This window comes from Pan paniscus, chromosome 3 (genome assembly GCF_029289425.2).
Source record: "Pan paniscus chromosome 3, NHGRI_mPanPan1-v2.0_pri, whole genome shotgun sequence".
In the NCBI taxonomy this organism is placed as follows: domain Eukaryota; kingdom Metazoa; phylum Chordata; class Mammalia; order Primates; family Hominidae; genus Pan; species Pan paniscus.
Window position 1 is genome coordinate 6,117,617 of NC_073252.2, and position 22,735 is coordinate 6,140,351.

At 48.7% G+C, this 22,735-nt stretch overlaps 1 protein-coding gene across 3 annotated transcripts in view; it reads right to left on the bottom strand.

Moving 5' to 3' along the window:
- CRMP1 (collapsin response mediator protein 1) overlaps window positions 1-22,735 on the bottom strand; it is a 71,556-nt gene that overhangs the window by 27,036 nt on the left and 21,785 nt on the right. For all 3 annotated transcript variants that reach the window (XM_034951978.3, XM_034951979.2, XM_034951980.3), the window contains exons 2-6: window positions 18,135-18,223; window positions 12,382-12,566; window positions 7,572-7,736; window positions 3,060-3,121; window positions 1,039-1,119 (exon numbers count right to left, since the gene is read on the bottom strand). In XM_034951978.3, the coding sequence (XP_034807869.1) occupies window positions 1,039-1,119; window positions 3,060-3,121; window positions 7,572-7,736; window positions 12,382-12,566; window positions 18,135-18,223 (582 nt within the window). The remainder of the gene's footprint in view (window positions 1-1,038; window positions 1,120-3,059; window positions 3,122-7,571; window positions 7,737-12,381; window positions 12,567-18,134; window positions 18,224-22,735) is intronic.

Consider the following 22,735-nt stretch of genomic DNA (forward strand, 5'->3'; position numbering starts at 1 on the left):
GCTAATTTTTGTATTTTTTAGTAGAGATGGGGTTTTGCCATGTTGGCCAGGCTGGTCTCACATTCTTGGCCTCAAGTGATCATCCCACCTCGGCCTCTCAAAGTGCTGGGATTACAGGCGTGAGCCACAACTCCCAGCTTTCATTCTTTTCCCAACAAATTCTCCACCCCACAGCTAGAATTATCAAAATATGTTCATGTCTCGTTTTATCCAAAACTTTTGCATGGCTGCAGTCCATTATGTGTCAGATTCTGAACCTCACGTACATGATGTCTTACTCTGTTTTCTGATGCTATAACAGAATACCACAGACTTGGTAATTTTACAGACAATAAGTGTATTTCCCATGGTTCTGGAGGCTGGGAAATCTAATAACAAGGTGCCAGCATCTGGTGAGGGCCTTCTTGCTGCATCATAGCATGGCGGTGGGCATCACATGAGACAGCAGGTGCATGCCAGCTCAGGCCTCTCTTCTTCTCCTTATAAAGCCACTAATCCCATCATGAGGCCCCCACCCTGATGATCTCATCTAATCCAAATTACCTCCCTAAGGCCTCACCTCCAAAAACCATCAACATACTAGCTTGTGCATTAAGTTTTCAACATATGAACTTTTGAAGGACACATTCAAGCCATGGCACATAATATCATTTGATCCACACAATAACGCTGCCAGGTGGGTGTTTCTGGAAGAAAAATGAGAGTATTCATGGGAAAAAGTTCCTTGCCCAAGGTCACATGGCTAGGAGATGGAGGAGACTGGCATGGAACACCTCCTCCAAGCCTGGGCTTTTCCATGATGCCCACTCCCAATTCCTGAAGACAATGAGGAACACCAGCTTCCATGTGCATTGCCACTGGTATGACCTAGGTTTGCAAAGCATTTTCATTCATATCTGATGTGTCTGATATGACACCCAGTTCCTGGCTTGACCTTTCATTGTACAGCCTCCTCACTAACCAATGCTCTTTTATCAAACCTTTTGCAACAAGGAGAATCAGACTGAGGTAGAAGGAGTGGAAATTCTTGCCACTCACCTGAGCTATCAAATCTCCATTTTCTGCATGGACCAAGATCACAGCTCCCAGGCCCTTAAGGAAGGTAAAGGCTTCATAGAGCTATGGAGAGATAAACAGGGGTTGGTGTGAGATTAAAAAAAAAAAAAATCACAGTGGGTGCATTCATGAAGACCGTTCCGCTCACACCCATTCGGTCATTCACCTGCCAGCCTCTGCAAACACATTCATGTGGATGGAATACGCTGCTACACAAGTCAGACTTGGAAGGATCATTCCTTGACCCTGACATCTTGCAGACCCAAAAGCAGGAAGCTGAGGATGGGGCACAACTGGTCCAAGTCACCCCAGGGCATGAAGACAGACTCAATCTCAGTGCCTATCTATGCCTTTTGCTGTCTTTTTGGGTTGGCTTTTTTGAAACACCTGTAGGTGTTAATGGCAGCAACTGGTCCTGAGAAGTCACTGTTAGTTTTACAGAAATTATCTAACTAAATCTGCTAAGCCTGTACCATAGCCACCTACATGCCACAGAATATGTGTGCATCCTTACAAAAATGTGAACCCATGCCATTTTATAGACAATGGTGGGGTGGGGGAAACCAGCTCTCTAGTAACTCCAATACTCAGATAATATATAGCATGCCAAGCATCCTCTCAATTAGACAGAACAGGCCCTCCCCACTGCCCAGTGTTCTCTTCCTACCTGAGGAGAATCTGCATTTGGGCATTGCCCCTGGTAAGGGCCAAAGCCACGAAGCTCCCTCTCCAGGGACACTTGAATCTCAATTTTGTTCTCCACGCATGCAAGACAACATCCCCTCGGATGTCTGCTTTCCGACAGACATCCCTATTTCAGCAAATAGGGAAGGCATGTGGAGGCATGAAGCACTTTTGAGAACCTGCATGCAGAGGCTGCTCGATTCCATCCATGCCCAGGGCTCCAGTAGTTAGAATGAAACAGGTGAAAATCACAATTTTGCCAGCACATCACATGCTATGTTTTCTATGTAACTGAACCAATTTTCAGCTCTTTGAATGTCTTTTGTTGACTGTATCAAAGGCCTCCAGGACATCTTGGGATAAGTTATTTTCTGTAACCCCAAGTGTTTATCTGAAAGGAAGGACATAAAGTGCTTCTCCCGTTGCCCATCTATCTTCATGGTAATAACCAATTACCCTGCTAACTGACGCCTGTATGGCACCATTCTCTGCTAGGCACCATCCTAGCACTTTACTCTCCTTATGAAATCATTCAACTGCCTCTATAAGGTAGGGCTATCATGAGCCTAAAGCACAGAGAAGTTGGGAAAGCTGCCCCTGGCTCCAGAGCCAGCAGCTGGTATGGCCAGGGCTTGCAGCCTGGCTTGGCTGTAGCCTCCCTGATTTTCTCCACCACACTAACAAGCAGAGCAAAGGAAACTGACAATGAAACAAAACTAGGAGACCCAGTAGTATAAGAAGGCCAGGTGTCCTGTAAGTCGTAACCACTACTCCTGAAGAACAACTTGCGGCTCCATATCCCTTGACTTGGTGCATGTACGTAATAATTGCTTGCTGTTGGCCGGGCCAGAAATGTTCCATCTTACAAATGTGAGGAGATGACTTGCCTAGCATGTTGCAGTTGCTGTGAGGGAAGGCCAGGCAGTCTCTCTTCCTGTGTCAGAGCTCATAAATGGTCCCCATCCTTGCCTGAATACCAGAATCAAACACACAGCTTTCTGAGTCCAACACCCAACATCTGGAACATGCACTAAGAATCTGTATTTCGAGTGAGCTCTCCAGATGATGGTGAGGATAAGCCAGATTTTGGAGCCACCAAACCAGGGACCCCCTTCTGCATGCCACTCACATAGTCAGAAAAGAACAGAAGCCCAGCTGGGGCAATGACTGACACTGTATCACACAGCCATTCCGTGCCAGAACCAGGACTCGAATCCCACGGCTTCTCACAATCTCCCTTGCCCTGTGCTGCCTGGACTGGCAAAGCTGGCCCAGTCCTGCCCAGACAAGACAGGAGAGAGTGAGTGTGAGGGACCTACCTGGCTGTCGGACATTTGGTAGACATCCTTATAGGCCATGTAGACTTGGAAGGAATTGACGCCTGTTTCAAGATAGAAAGGATAGAAAAATATGTTTAAGAAAAAACAGAAGCATGTCTTTCCAATAAATCAATGACCACAGAGCAGAGTGGTAGTCGCCAGGAGAGATGAGTGCCATTGGGATCCCCAGTGGGGCACCTATCCAGCCTGAGGATGTGGGCGAAGGTCAAAGGACGCTTCCAGGGAAGGTCACACCTAAGCAGAATCTGAAGGTGATGGAGGAGAAAGGGAGGAGAAGGAGGAGGAAGAGGAGGGAGAGGAGAAGGAGAAAGAGGAGGAGGAGGAAGAGGAGGAGAAAGGGGGGAGGAGGAGGAAGAGGAAAACTCCCCAGGCTGAGAGGGAGGGGTGTGATAAGGATAAGGAAGGGTGTGATAAGCATCTGCAATACGGAAGATGAAAAGACATTAGTCATGCAGCTTCTAGAAAGTGTCCTAAAGCATGTGCTTTTTTATCCCATTTCTTTAAAAAATTGTGTTTGCAATTCCCATAAAGACATCAACAGTGACAGCTGCTCCGTCAGGGAGAGCTGAGTTCAGGCCTCAGTTGCTGTGTGACACTGGAGACGTTACTGCACCTCTCTGGGTTTCACTTTCCCCATTTCTGCAAAGAGGACATTACACCAAACGTGTTGGTTTCCCATCCTGGAAATGCCCTGCACTGGACTGCACAGTACACTCATGACAAATAGCAAGATTTCTGGGCAAGCCCTTCTGACTTAGAGAAGGACGCACTAAAATGCTTCAGGACCAAGGAAACCAGGCGTGTTCCTCCTCCCTTTCTTCCCTCCCTCCCTGCTTCTCTCCTCTTTTCCTTTCCTAACTTATTTCTTCATGTTATAAACACTTACTGAGAGCCTGCTCTATGCTGGGCATGTGCTAAGCGCTTGGGATACAGAAGTTACTAAAGGCATCTCTCACGAAATCAATCAGCTGGTCCACTGATATTTGATGCAACTTTCTGTGCAGGCCCCAGCCATGCAACTGTGAGTAAGACGACAAGTCCCTGCCCGTAGGGGGCTCGCCATCTGGGCTGGGGTGTGGGAGTATCAGCAAGTCAATGGGCAAAGACAACTTAGTCTGATGATCCCTACGTGGGGGATGCATGGGGGGGTTGCATCTGTCAGGGGGCTTCAGGGAAGGCTTCCCAGGGGAGTACAGCTCAGCATGAACAGGAGAATCGCTAGGAAAAGGCAGGGAGACTGTTCCTGAAGGGGCCAGTGCTCACTCACACAGCCCCAAGAGGCAGAGGCAGCCTCGAGCAGATGGGAAACGGAGGTGCAGGGGGCTGGGGCTCTGGGCCCCAGGAACTGGAACAAGCCAGTCTGGAGGAGCAGGCGCATCCTGATGAGCCAGGCAGACAGCTTGCAATTTATTCTGGGGATAATGTGGAATTGCTGAGAGCATTTAAGCTGATTAGAAAATAAAAACACAGCTGGGAGCAGTGGCTCACTCCTGTAATCCCAGCAATTTGGGAAGCCAAGGCAGGTGGATCACCTGAGGTCAAGAGTTCAGGACCAGCCTGGCCAATATGGTGAAACCCCATCTCTACTAAAAATACAAAAATTAGCCGGGTGTGGTGGCAGGTGCCTGTAATCCAAGCTACTCGGGAGGCTGAGGGGGAAGAATCACTTTAACCTGGGAGGCAGTGAGCTGAGATCTCGCCATTGCACTCCAGCCTGGGTGACAGAGTAAGACTCCATCAGAAGGAAAGAAAGAAAAGAAAGAAAGAAAGAGCTGCATCTAAGACATAGCAAGTGTTGATGAGGATGTGGAGAAAAGGCAATTCCTGAGCACCGTTTGTGGGAATGTAAATTAGCACAGCCACCTCTATGGGGAACAGTACGGAGGCTCCTCACAAAACTAAGAACTGAATTACCATATGCTTCAGCAGTCCCACTACCGGCTGAAAATCCAAAGGAATTGAAATCAGAATACCCAGGGGATACCCCCACTCCCGTGTTCATTGAGGCGTTGTTTATAACAGCCAAGATTAGGAAGCAACCTGTGTCCATCAATGAATGAATGGATTTTATAAATGTGGTAAACATACACAATGGATGCCTTAGTAAAGAAGGACATCCTGTCATTTGCAGCAACAAAGTTGAAGCTGTGGAACCCTATGTTAAGGGAAATAAGTCAGGCACAGAAAGGCAAACACTGCAGCATCTCACTTATATGTGGAATCTAAAAAGTTGATTTCATAGAAGCATACAAAGTTGAAAGGTTGCTGCCAGGACCTGAGCACCATCGCCATTCGCCTGCTGGTGACCCAGCCCAGATGCGCACAGCACAGGGCTCCCTGGATGCCTGCAGGCAGCACAGACCCACTAGGCCTCACGGAGCCCAGTGTCTTTCCCTACAAACTCCACTGCCACTCCAGAGACCCTCCCATCTCAGTGAGGGGCGTCCTAAACGACCATTTGCTTACGGCAGCAACCTGGGGAAAATTGCTCAGAACTTAACATTAGGTAAGGAAAGTAAGATACAAGACTGTCAATTTCCTTGGATTATGACTCTGTTATGTAGTTGCGGTGAATCACGCAGCAACTGCAATACAAGGATAATGCCTTTTTCTTTTAAAAGATAAGGTCTCACCCTATGAGCCAGGCTGGAGTGCAGTGCTCACTCCAGCCTCAACCTCCCAAACTCAAGCAATGCTCCTGCTCAGCCTCCCAAGTAGCTGGGAGGCGTGCACCACCACTCCTGGCTATGTTGTTGTTGTTGTTGTTGTTTTTTAAATAGAGTCGTGGTCTCACTATGTTGCCCAGGCTGGTCTCAAACTCCAGGCCTCAAGCAATCCTCCCTCCTCAGCCTCCCGAAGTGCTAGGATTACAGGCATGAGCCACCATGGCCAATAATGCCTTCTTGATAGAAAGAGCTTAAACAGACATATGAAAATGCAAATTGAAGAGTGGGCAAATAATACAATCAGCTATTCACATAAGGAAAAATGCATGCAAAATGTTGAATGTAATCAGTAAAGAACTGCCATGAAAACCACAATGGTGGTGTCTTTCACCCATTGAATCAGCAAGGATTTCACAGAAGCAATGACGCCCAATGGTGCAAAGGTGCAGGGACTAGAGATTCTGGCATAGGATTTGCAGGGGTACAAGGGGATGCATCTTTCAGGAAACCAATTTGGCAATAAGTGTCATAATCTTGAAAAATGTTAAAACCTTTGACCTTCTAATTCCACTTCTGGAAATCTAAAGAAAAATTAGAAATGCAAACAAATGTTTATATACAAAGATGTTCACCGTAACAGGATTTATAATAAAACGAATAGAAAGCATAAATGCCCAATAAAAAGAAAATAGCTAAGCAAATTAACCATTATATTGTACATTACGAGCCATTAAAAAGTTATTGATGAAAAGTAATTTGACTCATAAAATGTTAAGTGAAAAAAGAAGGGTTCCACATAACAGCTATTGCACAACCACATAGGGGAAAAATCATCCAAATACACAGGGAATGGAAAGCAATAATCCTTCACATTTAGAGTAAATTGTGATTGGGGGTAGAACCAGAGGAAAACAATTTTTTTCCTTCCATTTTCTGACTTTCTTTAAATATTGGGGATGATACTGTTATTACGAGAAAACATAGCACAGCTATTTTAAAAATTGGAAACACACCCTCGCTCTCCTTGAAGCACCACCATTTGAGGCTGCCTCCTCAGAGGGCTCCCCGACTGCCCCTTTCTGGACAGATCACTCATGCCCTGTCTCTTTCCATTCTGCTGTTCTTTGCTTCCTTTGTGTCTTCTGATCAGTTCCCCCCCATTCGATGTAACACACACCATAAAGGTCTACACTGTGCTGATATGAACCCAAACAGAGGGGAGCCAAGGTGGGAAGCAGGGACATATAGACATGGTCCCCTCCCTCACAGAGCTCAGGGTTTGGCAGAAGAGCCAGACAGACAAACCATGTCCCATAATCCAGGAACAATGGAAAAAGTGCCCCAAAGGAGGCCTAAGTAACCGGCATTGGCTATTCAAGGAATGAAGCAATGGGAGAAGGGAATGGTTGAGTTGGGTCTTGAAGGTGGTAGCACTGGGCAGGCAGAGGAGAAAGGGCATTCATTCCTGGCAGGGGATCCACATGAGCAAGGGCCTCACAGCATAGCCAGTTTCAGGGATGGCAGCCAGGCTAGTGATCCGGGTGATGGGAAAGAAAAGTGAAGTTAGATCAGCAAGGGCCTGGCACAGCAGGCTGCAGAGACTGGATCTGCTTCTGAGAACAAGGACACCCACAGAGGTTTTCAAGGAGAAAAGGATGGACTCTGTAAAGGGACTGGCCTGTTTCCTCCCTGTCACGTGGCAGAGTGCAGCTCATAATCAGGCTCAGAACAGATGCAGACAGGGGGATTTTTCACTCCACATAATCTTTGGATCTACCAAAGAACAAGGGATTCCCCAAAACCCCATTCCGAGGCTTTAACTGACCTTTGTCCTGCACCAGCACCTCCAGCTCCTCCCGAACGCCATCGTACCAGCTTGTGATGTCCACGTGGAGGGAGTAATCACAGCAGGATTTGGTGTCAGCTGCTTCGTGCCACTTCTCGAAAGAGGTCAGTAGGCTGGACCCAGGTTCAGGAACAACATGGTCAACTGGGACAGAGAAATATGCATCATGTTGCTTCAGACTCAAGTGTTCCAATGGTAGCCACATCATTACCACTACCACCATCATCACCATCATTACCATCACCACCATCATCATCATCATCACCATAATTATCACACCATCACCATTATCACTATGACAGCCACCATCATTATCACCACCACAATCATCATCACCATCATTATCAACCCATCACCATGACCATCATTACCATCACCATCATCATCATCACCATTATCACCACTACCACCACCATCATCACCATCATTATCACCCCATCACCATCATCACCATGACCGCCACTATCATCATCATATCAACCCATCACCATGACCATCATTACCATCACCATCATCATTACCATTATCACCACTACCACCATCATCACCATCATTATCGCTCATCACTATCATCACGTCCACCACCATCACTATCATCATTACCATCATCACCATCACCACCACCACCACCACCATCATCATTACTAACATTATCACCACCACCACCATCACCACCATCATCACCATCATCACCACCACCACAATCCACTATCATCACCACCATCCACTATTATCACCACCATCCACTATCATCACCACCATCCACTATCATCACCACCATCCACTATCATCACCACCATCCACTATTATCACCACTATCATTATCACCCCACCACCATCATCACCACCACCACCATCATCACTAACATCATCACCACCACCACAATCATCATCACCATCATCACCATCACCACCACCATCCACTATCATCACCACTATCATTGTCACTCCACCACCATCATCACCACCCCATCACCAGCACCACCATCATCACCATCACCATCATCATCATCACTATCATTATCACCCCATCATCATCATCACCATCACCATCTTCATCACCACCATCCTGTCACCATCATCATCATCCCTATTATCACCCCATCGCCATCACCACCATTATCATCACCATTATCATCACCATCATCACCATCCTTTTCATAATCACTCCCACCATCATCGTCATATTGCCATCACTCACTATCATTAACCATAACCATTAGCAATGACATCATCACCATCATCTTCAGTCTTCATTACCACCATCATCACCACCATTGTCATCATCATCACCATCATAACTATTTATGGAATGCTTACTATTTGTCAGATAATGCCACAAAAGCTTGACATAAGTTTGTTCATTCAATCCTCACAACTGTCCTGTAAAGTGAAAATTAATATACCCATTTTGCAGATGAAAAACTTGAGGCTCAAAGAGGGTAAAGCAATTGTCCAAGAGCGTACAACTAGTAAGCAGAAGAAGGAAGGTTATCCAAGACCTGTCAGACAGTCTGAACTCTTATCCACTGCTCCAAGCTACCTCCTTTGGCATAGAATGCCAAGATGAAAAGGGCCTCCGAGACCCAACAAGTTCACTTCATCATCCTTTTTTCAAATAAAATCTTAAATGTAAAGTAGATGAGAAAGGGGAGCTTGCAGTCAGTCTTTTAAACATCCCTTGAGGCTTACTGCCCTGTTTCTTTGCACCCCCACCCTTCACAGGCAGATGTCAAAAAGAGAAGTCTCACCTCTCCTCCTCCCACTCACACCTCCATCCACTTAAAGCATCAGGCTTTGCTAATATGACCCTCACATCTCTAGGTCTAATGGGGAGCATGCAGTCCTCAGTCTCTTGGCCTCTCAGGGCACAGAGAGTCCCTCCCTCCTTCCTTAAACTCGCTTCTCTCCAGCTTCCATGGCAACGCCACCTTCTGGCTTTTTCGTTCCTTTGTCCTACTTCTTTGGCTGCCGTTTCTCAATCATCCTGAGGACTCCATCCCCTACTGTTCACTGTGCTTACTAATTGGATCCCTTTTCTTTGTGCCAGCTCATTGAAACACACCACTTGCTCTGAGCTACAGAACTCTGAACCCGGTTGTGTTCTTGGCTTCTCCACCGAGATGACTCAAAAGCTCCCCCAAATCAGAATGTCCAAAACCTCATGCAATACTCTCCCCACCCCGACCCCAGCTGTGGTGGACATCACCAACCAACGGTTCCACAGCCAGAGGCCCAGGTCACCCGTGGCACTTCCTTTCCCTCACATGCCCCCGTGTGTGACCCAGCACCGAAGGCTGTTGACTGGCCTCCTCCATATCCCTGGAACTGTCCAATTCTGCCCACTCCATGGCCACGCCACCCTCATCTCTCAGCTGAATTACGCAATCGCCTCCCAACTGGTCCAGACACATCCCATCCAGGCCACTCTATTACCAGTCTCTCCAAAACGCAGAACAGTTCACATCTCTCCCTGCTTAAAATACCTCAACATTGCCCATCACCCATATGAGAAAGAGCCACAGCCTCATCAGGCCATCGAGGCCCAGGGTTGTCCTCTCCTTCCAGCCTTGCCTCACAGGATGTCATCCCTCAATCTCGACACCCCTGCACCGTGGGCCTCCCTGCAGTCTCTGGAATGGGAGGTGTGTTCTCACCTCAGGGCCTTTGCACATGCTATTCCCTCCTCCTGGGGCTCTGCTTTTCTCTGCCCTCTTCTCCCGGTTAATTCCAATTCATCCTTCAGATCCCTGTACGAATGTCACTTCTTCAGAGAACACTTCCCTGAGACTCTGCCCCTCAGTTCAAAGCACTGTGCACCCTTCTTTTGTAGCAGGAGTCACAGTTTCTAGTCATACATGTGGACGATTAGTGACTCCCCAAGAGATGGCAGTCCCCTTGACAACGAGCATCATTCCTGCTTTTGTTCACCTGGTACAGTGCCTGGTGCGGACAACTCTTACTTAACATCTGTTGAATGAAGATGGGGAAGGGCGGGGACCCTTTCAGAGCCCTGGACTGTTGTCCTTGTGTGCTTTCATAGGCTCTTGTTCCATGAAACACACTTTGGAAACTGCCCTTCACAGGTGAGGAGGATAAGGCTTCCAGGGCAGGGCTCCCCAGGGTCTCACAGCTGGTAATGGAGAAAAGCAGGGGACATCCCAGGAACCCTGGCTCCTCATCCAGTGCTCCTTCCCCTGCCCTGTGCAGTCCTCCTGAACCCAGAACTTCCATGCCCATCTCTCAGAACTCTCATGTCCCATGCACTACATGAAGGAATCTCATGTACGTCTCCAAACCACCCTAGGCACTTCCCACCATAAGGCCCGCATTATAGATGAGGAAGCTGAGGCTCAGAGAGGCTGAGTGCTGGCCACAGTCATGCGGTTGCCTGCTGAGTGCTCAGGTTCAAACCCTGGTCACTGGGATCCAAGTCCAAGTATAGATCCTCCCATTTCCCATCCAGCAGATCCACGGGCTGCCCTTTGGAAGAGGGATCAGGACAGTGCTTGCCTCAAAAGTCGAGCCCCACCCTCCTGGCTCAGGGACTTGGCAAACTCTGCCCATGGCGGTGGGCTTCAGCCCACAGACCACGCTTCCAAAGGGACTCCTTTGTGAAGGAGCGGGAGAGATGGGCAGGGTTGGGGCCAGCTTACAGACAGGCCGCCTGAAACTGAAGAGCCTAACAGTTGAAAGAACATTTACAATAAACTGTGGCCTATTTAATTAAAATTGCTTATTAAAATGAATCCAAGCAAAAGCGGCTCTTCAAAATCAACACAAGAAACAGCCATCGGGCTGCACAGGGCAATGGAGGAGGAGTCCAGTTTCCCAGACCGAGCACTGCTGGGGAGTGGTCTCACTGCCCACAGTGTTTCCTTCCCTCCCCAACCTCACCAGGGCTCTCTGGGGCACAGTGTGCTCCTGTCAACTTTGGGCTCGGCCACATGACTGACCTTGGCCAATGGAATGTGGGTGGAAGTTGCAGCATGGAAGTGAGGAGATGAGGCAGTGAGAAGAAAGGCAAGTTTCGGCCAGAACCCCCTGCATTCTGCCATCCACCAGGAGAACAGAGTGGCTGGGGAATCACTGGGTCCAGAATGGGAGACCCATGGTGCCTGAGTCCAACCCAAAGCTGAGCACAGCCACTCCAGCCCCACTCCCACTCCTGCACACCCTCAAATGAGAAAAACAAGTGTTGCTTGAGATTTGGGGGCTGTTTGTTATGTGGTCTTATCACAGTATTACTGCAGCAATACTAATACAACCACTTCCCAGCTGTGTCTCCTCGGGCAAGTTGCTTCACCTCTCTGAGCCTCTATTCTCCCATCTGTCACAATAATACCTATGTCACTGGTTCTGAAACCATAGCCATCTTCACATCATGTTGAAGGATTTTTTTTTTTTGCTTTATCTCCCTATAATCCATGTCTTCTTTACTTAATGCTTTTCTTTAAACAAATTTTGTTTCTAAAAATCTAAATGTGACTTCAGTCTCATGCTAAGCGATTATATCAATGAGATGTTGTTTTATTTCAATATTTTAAAAATAATTTTTAAATATTGGTTCCTATAAAACCGTATTGTTTATTAAGCCATCTTGTGTGGCCCCAGTGGCACACACGGTATGCTCTGTGAAACAGTGACCTGTGTCATAGGGCTGGGGGGAGAATGAAATCCAACGGCACCCTGGGCAGAGAGCCTCGAACACACTGAGCACTTGTGATGCTGGTGATGGGGAGGAGACCTCACAGTCTAAGTCCCTAAGGCAGGGGACAGTGTCACTCACTGATCATCGTGGTCCCGCCCACCAGTGCCGCCCTGGTCCCTTGGAAGAAGTCATCAGCCGCAGTCATCCCCTGGGAGGGCTTCTGCAGGTACGTGTTGACATCAATACCTCCGGGAATAACCATCCGCCCGTTGGCTTCAATGGTCTTCACTCCACCAGGAACGATTAAGTTCTCTCCTATTTGTCTGGAGGCAAACAACAGAGACAGCCTTGGTTCTTAAAGGAAAAGTAGAATGGGCAGTCAACCAGCAGCTTCAGTTCCATGAAATAAACATTTCTGAGCCAGGCCCTTCACAAGGCCCTGGGGAGACAGAGATAACTCAGGCAGGGCACATGCCCTCAAGGGGCTCATAGTCTAATAGGAGGTAAGACAGGTGGGCAGACTGTTAGAGCCCAGTATAGCAGAGACGACCAGGGGGCACGAGGAGGGGCCCTTTCATCCAGTCTCATTATCTAAGAAGGCTTCCAGGTGGAGGGGGTGGCAGAGCTCAATCCAACAGAAGTGAGCCCAGCATGATGCACGTGCTGACCATCAGGTCTATTCTGATGTAACAGGTGCCTGAAAACTTCCTCCAGAAGGAGGGTAAATTCCAAATGGGGAAGGAGGGAAAAGAGCCTACGAAATGAGAAACGAAGCCCCCGGGGATCTCCATGGGTGACTTATTGATGACGGTGGCTTCTGGTTTTCATTTGCTGGCACCAGAGTCAGGAGGTCCCTCAAGGCGCTGGGGGAAGAGGCTCAGCCAGAACCAGGAAAGGAACCCTGCAGCATCCAAGGTTAAGGTCTGGCTCAGACCATGAGATCTGACTGTGGGTGATTTTTATTTTAAAAAAAATCCAATTGTTGTGAACGCTTGAGATTGGGCAGCATATTAATTTTCTATGTCACAAAAAACCCTAGTAATAAAGACACAGGAAGATGCTGCTTCAGTGACCAAAAGTGCAGCTCTAGACAGAATCCACAGCCAGGCAGCCAAGACAGCAGCCTCTGCCCTCCTGGGCTCCTGTGAGAAGCTGGGCCAGCAAGCAGGTCCCAGCTGGGGCTCCCCCAAAGAAGTGGGTGCCACACACTGTCCTCTTAACCCAGGAAATAAGCCTAGGACCGCATAGTGCCAGGGACAAGGTGGACACCCAGAAAATGTTACCACACATGTCCACCTCCACCAGGATCACCGCCACCGCTGCTTATACTAACCGATCCCTTACCCCCAGAATCTCCACCGCCGCTGCTTATACTAACCGATCCCTTACCCCCAGGACGTCCACCGCCACTGTTTATAATAACCAATCCCTTACCTCCAGAATGTCCACCGCCACTGTTTATACTAACCAATCCCTTACCCCCTCAATGTCCACTGCCACTGTTTATACTAACCAATCCCTTACCTCCAGAATGTCCACCGCCGCTGCTTATAACCAATCCCTTACCCCCAGAATGTCCACCACCACTACTTATAATAACCCCAGAATGTCCAGCTTGACTTAGGGAAATCCTTTCTTCCCCAGTCCTTCTGCCATCCTCTCCAAACATGTGGGCTTGCCAAGAGCCAAAGGGAAAGGGGTTGGGAAGACACTCGACCCTTAACTTAAAAGGAACAGCAACTGCAGAACAGCGTCTTCTAAGCGCATCACGGCTTCTCTCATTGAAGGCTCACAACCAGCTCCAACAGAGGACAGGGTGGCACCCCAAATGCCACCTCAGGCAAAGGCCTGGGCACGGTCCAGGCAGAAGGGCCGCTGGCTGTAGACATGCACGTGGTGTGTCTACACATGGGCACGGACCTACACGTGAGTGTCAGCGGAATCACAGCTCAGTCTGATTCAAGCCTGTGACCGAGTCACCATTCAGTGGGGGCCAACAAGTACTCTAATGAGAGGTTCTTTTATTTATTTTGGAGATAGGGTCTCTGTCAGCCAGGCTGGAGTACAGTGGTACAGGTCATGGCTCACTGCAGCCTCAACTTGCTGGGCTCAAGCGATCCTCCCGCCTCAGCCTCTCAAGTAGCTGGAACTACACAGGCTTGCACCACCATGCCCAGGTAATTTTGTTTTTAAATTTTTTGTAGAGATGGGATCTCCCTATGTTGCCCAGGCTAATCTTGAACTCCTGAGCTCAAGGGGTCCTCCTGCCTTGGCTTCCCAAATTGTGTGAACAAACATGCCTGAACTTTTTTCTTTTTTTCCTTTTTTTTTTTTTTTTTAAAGAAACAGGACATTTCCTGAACAGCCTGGTTGGCCAGAGTCCTAAGATGCTTGATGTTCAACAGTGAATGCCATCTCTGCAGGCAGAGGCTCTTTCTTACCAGGCACAATCATAGCATCTTAACAAACTCTCTCTGGTCTCCCACCAGCAACCCTGCAAGGTAGGAGGTATTCTCATTTTGTAAAAGAGGACAACACAACTCAGAGAGGTGTAGTGACTCATCCAAGGTCACACAGCAAGTCAGTGATGGGCCCGGATTCAAGCCCAGGTCTCCCCAGGCCTAATATCAGAGATCTGACCAGCAGGTTTTACTGCTGCCCTGCTTCCCTTATATAGGAGTCAGATTCTCCCTGAACAGGGATTACACTAAACGGGACCCCCAGTGAATCAGAGGGACTCAGTGAATGGCGCTCAATAGCAATGTGCTGGAAAGGGAAGGAGGAGAGAGGAAGCTCAGCTCAGTGAATGAGACAGACACCCCTCCCCCAAAACCATCACCTCATGGTGCAGAAGAAACTCTCAACCACCGGCACTAGATTCACCAAGGCTGAGTGAGTTAAATGGAAACCTCGATGAATCATAATTCAATGAATCACAACAGCTGAACGGCTCTTAAGAAAACTTGGCAAATGGCCACAGAATTAAAGGATTCTTGGGGTTTCATTCAAGTGAAGGAAAATAATTGTGCCTCTGTACCCCAGGTGGTCCCTGGGGAGAGCACAGGTGGTCCCCGGCTCTTCCACACCTACCCTTCTCAGCCTGCAGGATGCACGTTCAGAATAAACACCAAAGGGTCCTGTGAGGCCTCAGTCACTGTCACTCACTCAGCTTCACAAGTCCGGAGTAGGACTGCCAACACGCAGACAGCTTCTCAGCAACGGGTTCAAGTAAAAGGGGATTACAACCAAGAGGGGCTGACAGATAATGAATTTAGGGAAACTGCATTTTTCCTCAACAGCCTGGTTAGCCGGAGTCCTAGGACTCTCGATGTTGATACATACAGCAGGCACTTAATGAATGCAGCTCAACCCATGGCCACTTGCTCCATCTGTATACTCCGGGATTGCAGAGCTCTATAAGGGGGCCTGGCCCAGGAAGGATGGGGGTGGGTGTGGTCAGATCAAACTTCTAGCAGCAGGTGGTGTGTGGGATGGGGGAGCCCACGAGATCATTCTCAGGGTCATTTTACCTTTCAGGCTTCAGAAGCCCAGAGCCCCCACACAAAGGGGTGTTCCCTCAGAGTTGCTTTCTCTCTATCTAAGCCATGGTTGAGTTAGAAAACTTCATTTTTTGACACATCCTGACACCCTTCCCCACCCCCAATCTGCCTTCCTGACCATTCGGGATCCAGGTGCCCTGAGGCTGACAGGAGCATCCTCACCACCTGATGGCCAGCATTCATTTGTTTACGCTTTCCCTGAATCGGTGCTCCAGGACCTACAGGTGCTGGGCCCCAGGGCGGGGGGCCACGAGGCAAGGCCCTGGTCAAGGAGCGATGCAGTGTGACAATGGCTGCAACAAACAGCAGCTCACGTGCTGTGGGGACAGAGGGATGCACCCCACACCGTCTTGGGGTCAAGGAAGGCTTCCTGGAGGAGGAGTCGCATGAGCAGGGCCCACAAGGACAAACAAGAGATGAGGGGAAGGCAGAGGGACAGGGGAAAAGGTGTTCCAGGCAGGGGACTGATGGGTGCAAGGCTCTGAGGTGACAGCAGCCTGGCAAGTCCCGTGAGTCCCAAGTTTTCATTATGGCTGGAAGAGCAAGCAAGGAATGAAGCCAGAGGAGGGGAGGCCCGAGCTGGATTTGAAATGGTCAAAGTCTGGGACTAGAATTAGGGGGTGGGCTGGGGGGAGGCAGGGAGGGCTCAACTGTTCTGGGTATCCCTCTTCACTGGGTGATTTGCATATGTGGTCCCTTTCAATGCCCCCAATACTCCACAGCCCCTTTCCCCCAGCCTCCTCCTCCTCCTCCATCATCGTCTCCAAAGCCCACATGGGCCCCAGGATGATCCTGTTAACAGTATCAATCCCTTTCTGCCTTCCCCTTGCTTCAATTCCCCTCTGCCTTTCCTTCTTGTGCCAGCCACTCAGGCTGGATCCTTAAACAGTGTCCTTCTCTTCTCTTCCAGATTTCAAGGGAAGAGGCTGAACACCCAGCAAATCCAGGTTACAACTCACAGAAAGAGAACTGCACTGATCCTCACCCGCCAGTAAAATGTTAAGGCCAGCCAGGCGCGATGGCTCACACCTGTAATCCCAGCACTTTGGGAGGCCGAGGCGAGCGGATCACGAGGTCAGGAGATCGAGACCATCCTGGCCAACACGGTGAAACCCCGTCTCTACTAAAATACAAAAAAGTAGCGGGGCATGGTGGTGCATGCCTGTAGTCCTAGCTACTCGGGAGGCTGAGGCAGGGGAGTCGATTGAACCCGGGAAGTGGAGGTTGCAGTGAGCCGAGATTGTGCCACTGCACTCCAGTCTGGTGATAGAGTGAGACTCCGTCTCAAAAAAAAAAAAAAAAAGGCCGCCGCCTACAGACCCCTGCCTGGCGTTATGGACTGAATTGTATCTCCCAAAATTCATGTTGAAGCCCCAGCCCCCCCCCCCATGGAACTACCTTTAGCGACAGGGCCTTTAAGGAGGTGATTAAGGTTGTTAAGGTTGAATGAGGCCACAGGAGTGGGGCTGGAATCCAACAAAACTGGTGACCTTAGAAGAAGAGACCCCAGGAGTGTGCACACACACACAGAAAGGGCCCTGTGAGGACAGCCAGAAGGTGGTGTCTGCAAGCCAGAAGGTGGTGTCTGCAAGCCAAGGAAGAACCTCAGGAAGAAGTTCAGGAAGGCCTCAGGAAGAACCAACCCTGACGGCAGCTTGATCCGGGACTTCCAGCCTCCAGAACTATGAGAAATAAACTTCTGCTGTTTAAGCCACCCAGCCTGTGGCATTCAAATCCGGCAGCCAGCGCTGGCTAAGACACCTGGGTTGTCATAAGCAGGGCTGAAGAGGGAGCCAATGAGAAGAAAGTGAAGGAAACTCCAGCCCCAATGTCTCTCTTTTCTTTAAGTGCCAAGGCTGGGCTTGGAAGCCACACATTCCTCCTTCCTCCCTGCTCTCCTCAACCCAATTCCAGAAACTGTGGGTAGATGGAAGAAAGAGCTGTGAATTCAGTTGTCTTAGGGTGGAATCCGGGCCTTGACCCTAACTCACCCCGTCATATGGGGCCAGGTACCCAGACTCATTGGCCTGCCGCCTCCAAAACCACAAAACAGGAAACGTGTCTGCATTTTGCAGCCTTTGTGTGAGCACTGCAAGAGAGGAGCTGCCTCAGCCGTGTGGCAGGGAGCCTAGCCCAGGGGGGCACCCGAGAAATGCCAGCCCCTTCTCCACCCGCAGTGTGCACCTCCCCCAACCTCTGTGAGGTCTCTACCCCTGAAACACAGGTACACGGCCCCGTCATTCTAGGGCAGAATGCCAGCCTTCTGTTCCATCTAAGGCCAGGCAGCCTGGCGACACAGGTTTCTTAAAAGGTCCGTTTTGATCAACCCACTTGATAAGTCCATCCTCCAGGTAGACGTCAGCATAAAGGGATTGGTCATCGTTGATGATCCGTCCACCTTTGATGAGGAGTCGGTCACTCTGCAAAGCAAGGCAAAGTATTAAGGATCCTTGGTGAAAAGCCAGGATAAAGTTTTTTCTTTTTAATTTTTAATATAAGAATTATCAAATATTTTCAAAAGTAAAGGCATTTAACTTCCCCCACCCCAGATCCATCACCAGCTTCAATACTTCTCTATCCAATACTTCCTATTCTCCTTTCACCTTTCTCCCCTCTCACTTTGTTTTGTTTTTGCTGAGGTGTTTTAAAACAAAGCCCAAGCACTGTATCTTTCCACCTATAAATACTTCACTAGATCTCTCTCACTTTTGCCCCGAGAAATGAGTGTGGGCAGCAAGCTGCACTTTTTTTTCTAAACAGGAAAAGGGTAAGGACTTTTTAAAGAAACAAAACCAGGATCCATTATCCCAACGAACTCAATTAACTTAATACCTTGCTTATCAGTCAATAATCAGGCCCTTTTCAATGTGCCTTGATGGTCTCATAGACATCTTTTTGTAGTTGGAAGGTTTGAATCAAGAGCCATACCAGGCCCCACATTACACCTGCCTCATGATCTCGGCAGCCTCTGTCAGCATCTGCACTGGCCCCTCCTCCCTTTCCAATGTCATTCGTTTGTTGAAGAAATTGGGTCATTTGTAGAACAGGGAGTTATCAAGGTATTATTAAATATGATAATGATCAACTTAGAGACATTTAAAAAGATAGTGAAGAGACTAAAAAAAGAAAACCCCATTTTTCCAGTACAACTCCCAGTTGACATTCTGATGTCTCCCCACTCTTTTTCCTGTTTTCTTCCCCCACAGTGCACACATCCACTCACTCATCCAAGCACCGATCAGCTACCGACTGATGCTCTCAGCTCCAGAGGGGACCAGGCACAGAGCTGGAATCTGCTTTCAGGGGGTTGACAGATGGAGAGACAGATGTTTATCAAGTCATGGGGTATGTGGGGTTGAGGAGGAGGAGAAAAGTGGGGACCTGCCATGGAAGCCAACCAAAGGGGCTGCCAACCTTATCTGGGGCATTGGGCAGAGAAAGCGCAGACCCAGAAAATAAGTCTAAAAAAGAGTCTATTTATACTTCCTATATCTACACTCTGTATGACTATAGATAGATAAATGGATGTGTCATTAGAGGAAGGTGGATAGATAAACACACACACACACACACACACACACACACACAGGATTGTATGAGTATGTCTACGTAAACATTCATGTATTCAGATGATGTTCTCCAAGGGATGTTTTCAATCCCTCAGCCTATCCTAAGGGCACAGACTAGGCTTTCAACCCTCTTCTATTTGTCAATACCATTCCAGAATGGAACTCAGCCACAAACATGTTTATGCATAAACATAAACAAAGCTTCACCATATGGAGTGTTCCGGGCAGAGGAAATGATATGCAAGTCAGAAACCAGAACATTATGGGAACCAAAAAGAACACAGTTCTGTCCTTTCTGCATTTTACCATAAGCACATCCCAACTTGCTGCACATTCTTCATGACTATATATATATACATAATTTTTTTTTTGAGACGGAGTCTCACTCTGTCACCCAGGCTGGAGTGCAGTGGCACGATTTCAGCTTACTGCAACCTCCACCTCCTGGGTTCTCACCATTCTCCTGCCTCAGCCTCCTGAGTAGCTGGAACTACAGGCACCTGCCACCACACTCGGCTAATTTTTGGTATTTTTAGTAGAGACGGGGTTTCACCTTGTTAGCCAGGATGGTCTCAATCTCCCAACCTCATGATCTGCCTGCCTTGGCCTCCCAAAGTGCTGGGATTACAGGCGTGAGCCACCGCGCCTGGCCCCACTTCATGACTATATTTTTTAAATAATCACAAAATACTCCATCTTAGGGATACATAATAAATTGTTTAATATTTCCCCCATTGTTGGTTACTGAAGTGATTTTCTGTTTTGTACAGTGATACGTATTTTGCTGCAATGAACTTTTTTGTGCACAAAACTCCTTCCTTAGTTTGAATGATTTGTTAGGCAAAGTTCTCAGAAGCTTAACAACTGGGTCAAACAACATAAACCTTATTTACAGCCCTTGATAAAGATGACCAAACTGCTTTCCAAAAGGAATGCCCCATTCTTTGCATGAAAACACTAAGCACTCTTGTTTATTATTAATGTTTGTTAATTTGTGTTCCTTTTCTTTTTTCTTTTTTTCGAGACACAGTCTTACTCTATCACCCAGGCTGGAGTGAAGTGGCATGATCATAGCTCACTGCATCCTCAAATTCCTGAGCTTAAGTGATCCTCCAGCCTCAGACTCCCGAATATTTGAGACTATAGGCAATGTGCCACCACACCTGGCTAATTTAAATTTTTTTTGTAGAGATGGGGTCTCAGTGTGTTGCCCAGACTGGTCTTGAGCCCCTGGCCTCAAGCAATCCTCCCTCCTCGGTTTCCCAAAGCACCGGGATTACAGGTGTGAGCCACCGTGCCTTGGCAATTTTCCACTTCTTGAAGGCTTGTAATTTTTTTCCATGTGCTTATTTACCATTTGTACTCTCTCCAGGCTGGAGATGTGGTGATGAAGAAGACACAGTGTCTGCCCTGAAGCCCATCCCTTGGGTGGGAGAGAAAAAAGTAAACTGGGCCAGGTGTGGTGGCTCACACCTGTAATCCCAGCACTTCGGGAGGCCAAGGCAGGTGGATCACGAGGTCAGGAGATTGAGACCATCCTGGCTAACATGGTGAAACGCCATCTCTACTAAAAATACAAAAAAAAGTAGCCAGGTGTGGCGGCAGGCACCTGTAGTCCCAGCTCCTCAGGAGGCTGAGGCAGGAGAATGGCATGAACCCGGGACGCAGAGCTTGCAGTGAGCCGAGATTGCGCCACTGCACTCCAGCCTGGGCAACGGAGCAAGACTCCGTCAAAAAAAAAAAAGAAAAAGAAAAGAAGTAAACTGACAAGAACAACCCACAGTAGGTGGTGCTCTGACAGCAGAGCCCAACTCAAGAACCTGGAGGCAGGTGGTGCATCTGGGAGGTGGTTCCAGGGTCTGGAGGGAGGGTATCCTGTTCAATAAGTGAATCCAATAAAGAGTGCATATTGACCTGGCTAGCACTGTGGGCAACTAGAGCTTGATCTTGCCAAGGCCATCTGAGGAAGTGCACAGAAGGCACTTTAGTGGTCCCCTGGACCAGGTCCCATGGTCTTACGGCATCAGCCACAATGGCCCTGCAAGCCCAGAGAAGAAGAGTTTAACCCAAACTAAGGCATCAGAAACACATCATGCAGTCGGCTGCTCAAAGCTTCTTGCATCAGAATCATACTTCCCTCAGAGTGAAAGCCAAGGTCAGCGAGACCCCAGTTAATCTGGAGTCCCAGGATCCTGGCAGTCTTCCTGCTCCTACTTTCTTTGGGCCCTGCTTGATGTTACTTATCTGAGTGCCCTCCGCTCGACTTCCCCTGTTTGGGACAACACACACCACCACCCCGCCAGCTGGCCCTACATCCCTTACCCGTTTGTATTCACAGTACTTAACGGCACATCTGGCAGGCTATGTATTTCTAGGTCTGTCTAAAATGTAACTTGCCACACTGGAATCACAGCTTTGGTGTGTTACCCCACTGGCAGTGCAGGACACAACTCCCCAGGGGACTCATGACACAGGCGTTGGTGGGGACGGCACTGCCTGGAGTTTGCACAGCACTTGTCTTTACTAGACCGTGAGCTCCACGGAGGCAACGGACTTTGTCCGTTTTCTTCACTGCTGCCTCTCCGGCATCTTGGACACAGCCTGGCTGGCTGGCTGGGTGACTGAACTGATTCTTGACAGATGAATGGGTGAAGATGGAGAGAAAGGCATCACAGCTGTGAGCCGAGGAAGAGCAGTGTGAAGAGGCACATCCTGTTCTTCAGCAGGAGGGTCTCTGGAGGAAGATGTTTCAAGGTAAGTTGCTCCTAGGCCCCACAACCTATCTGTACCCCTAAAAAAGATGTGTGCATCCCCAGGGAGGAAACTCACCAAGCCTCCTGACGGCAATCCAGGACCAATGGGAAAAAGAGGCCCAGGCTCTGCACGTCCAGGAAGCACCCACAAGCTGGCGTGCATGTTTCCCCGGCTCCAGAACAGGAAACATAAGTCACCAGCAGCTGGTGCATGGCTTCCGGAACACGGCCGCCCCCAGGCACCCATCTGCCTTGTCACGTTTAATAGGGGGCTTTTCGGGCTCAGCCTGAAAGGTGGTATTTTAATGCACCGTGTGCCAGAAGATTGGCCCAACCTGCTATGCTTTTCCTAGAATCAGATGGTGGAGCTCATGTTCAAATCCACTCCCTCCCCAACTACCAACAGACACTGCAAGCAGGGGCACCCAGGCTCCAAGCCCTTAGTGTCTCTCAGGTGCTGGTCTACTTCCGAAAAAATAAGCCCACAGGAAGCCAAGCACTGATTCAACCTCTTCATGTTCTTTCTTAAAATTAGTAGTTCCTTTGCCTCTTAAACAGGCATTTTCAAAGCCATGTGCTTCAGAACTCAAGCTCAGAGAGATTTTAGTAG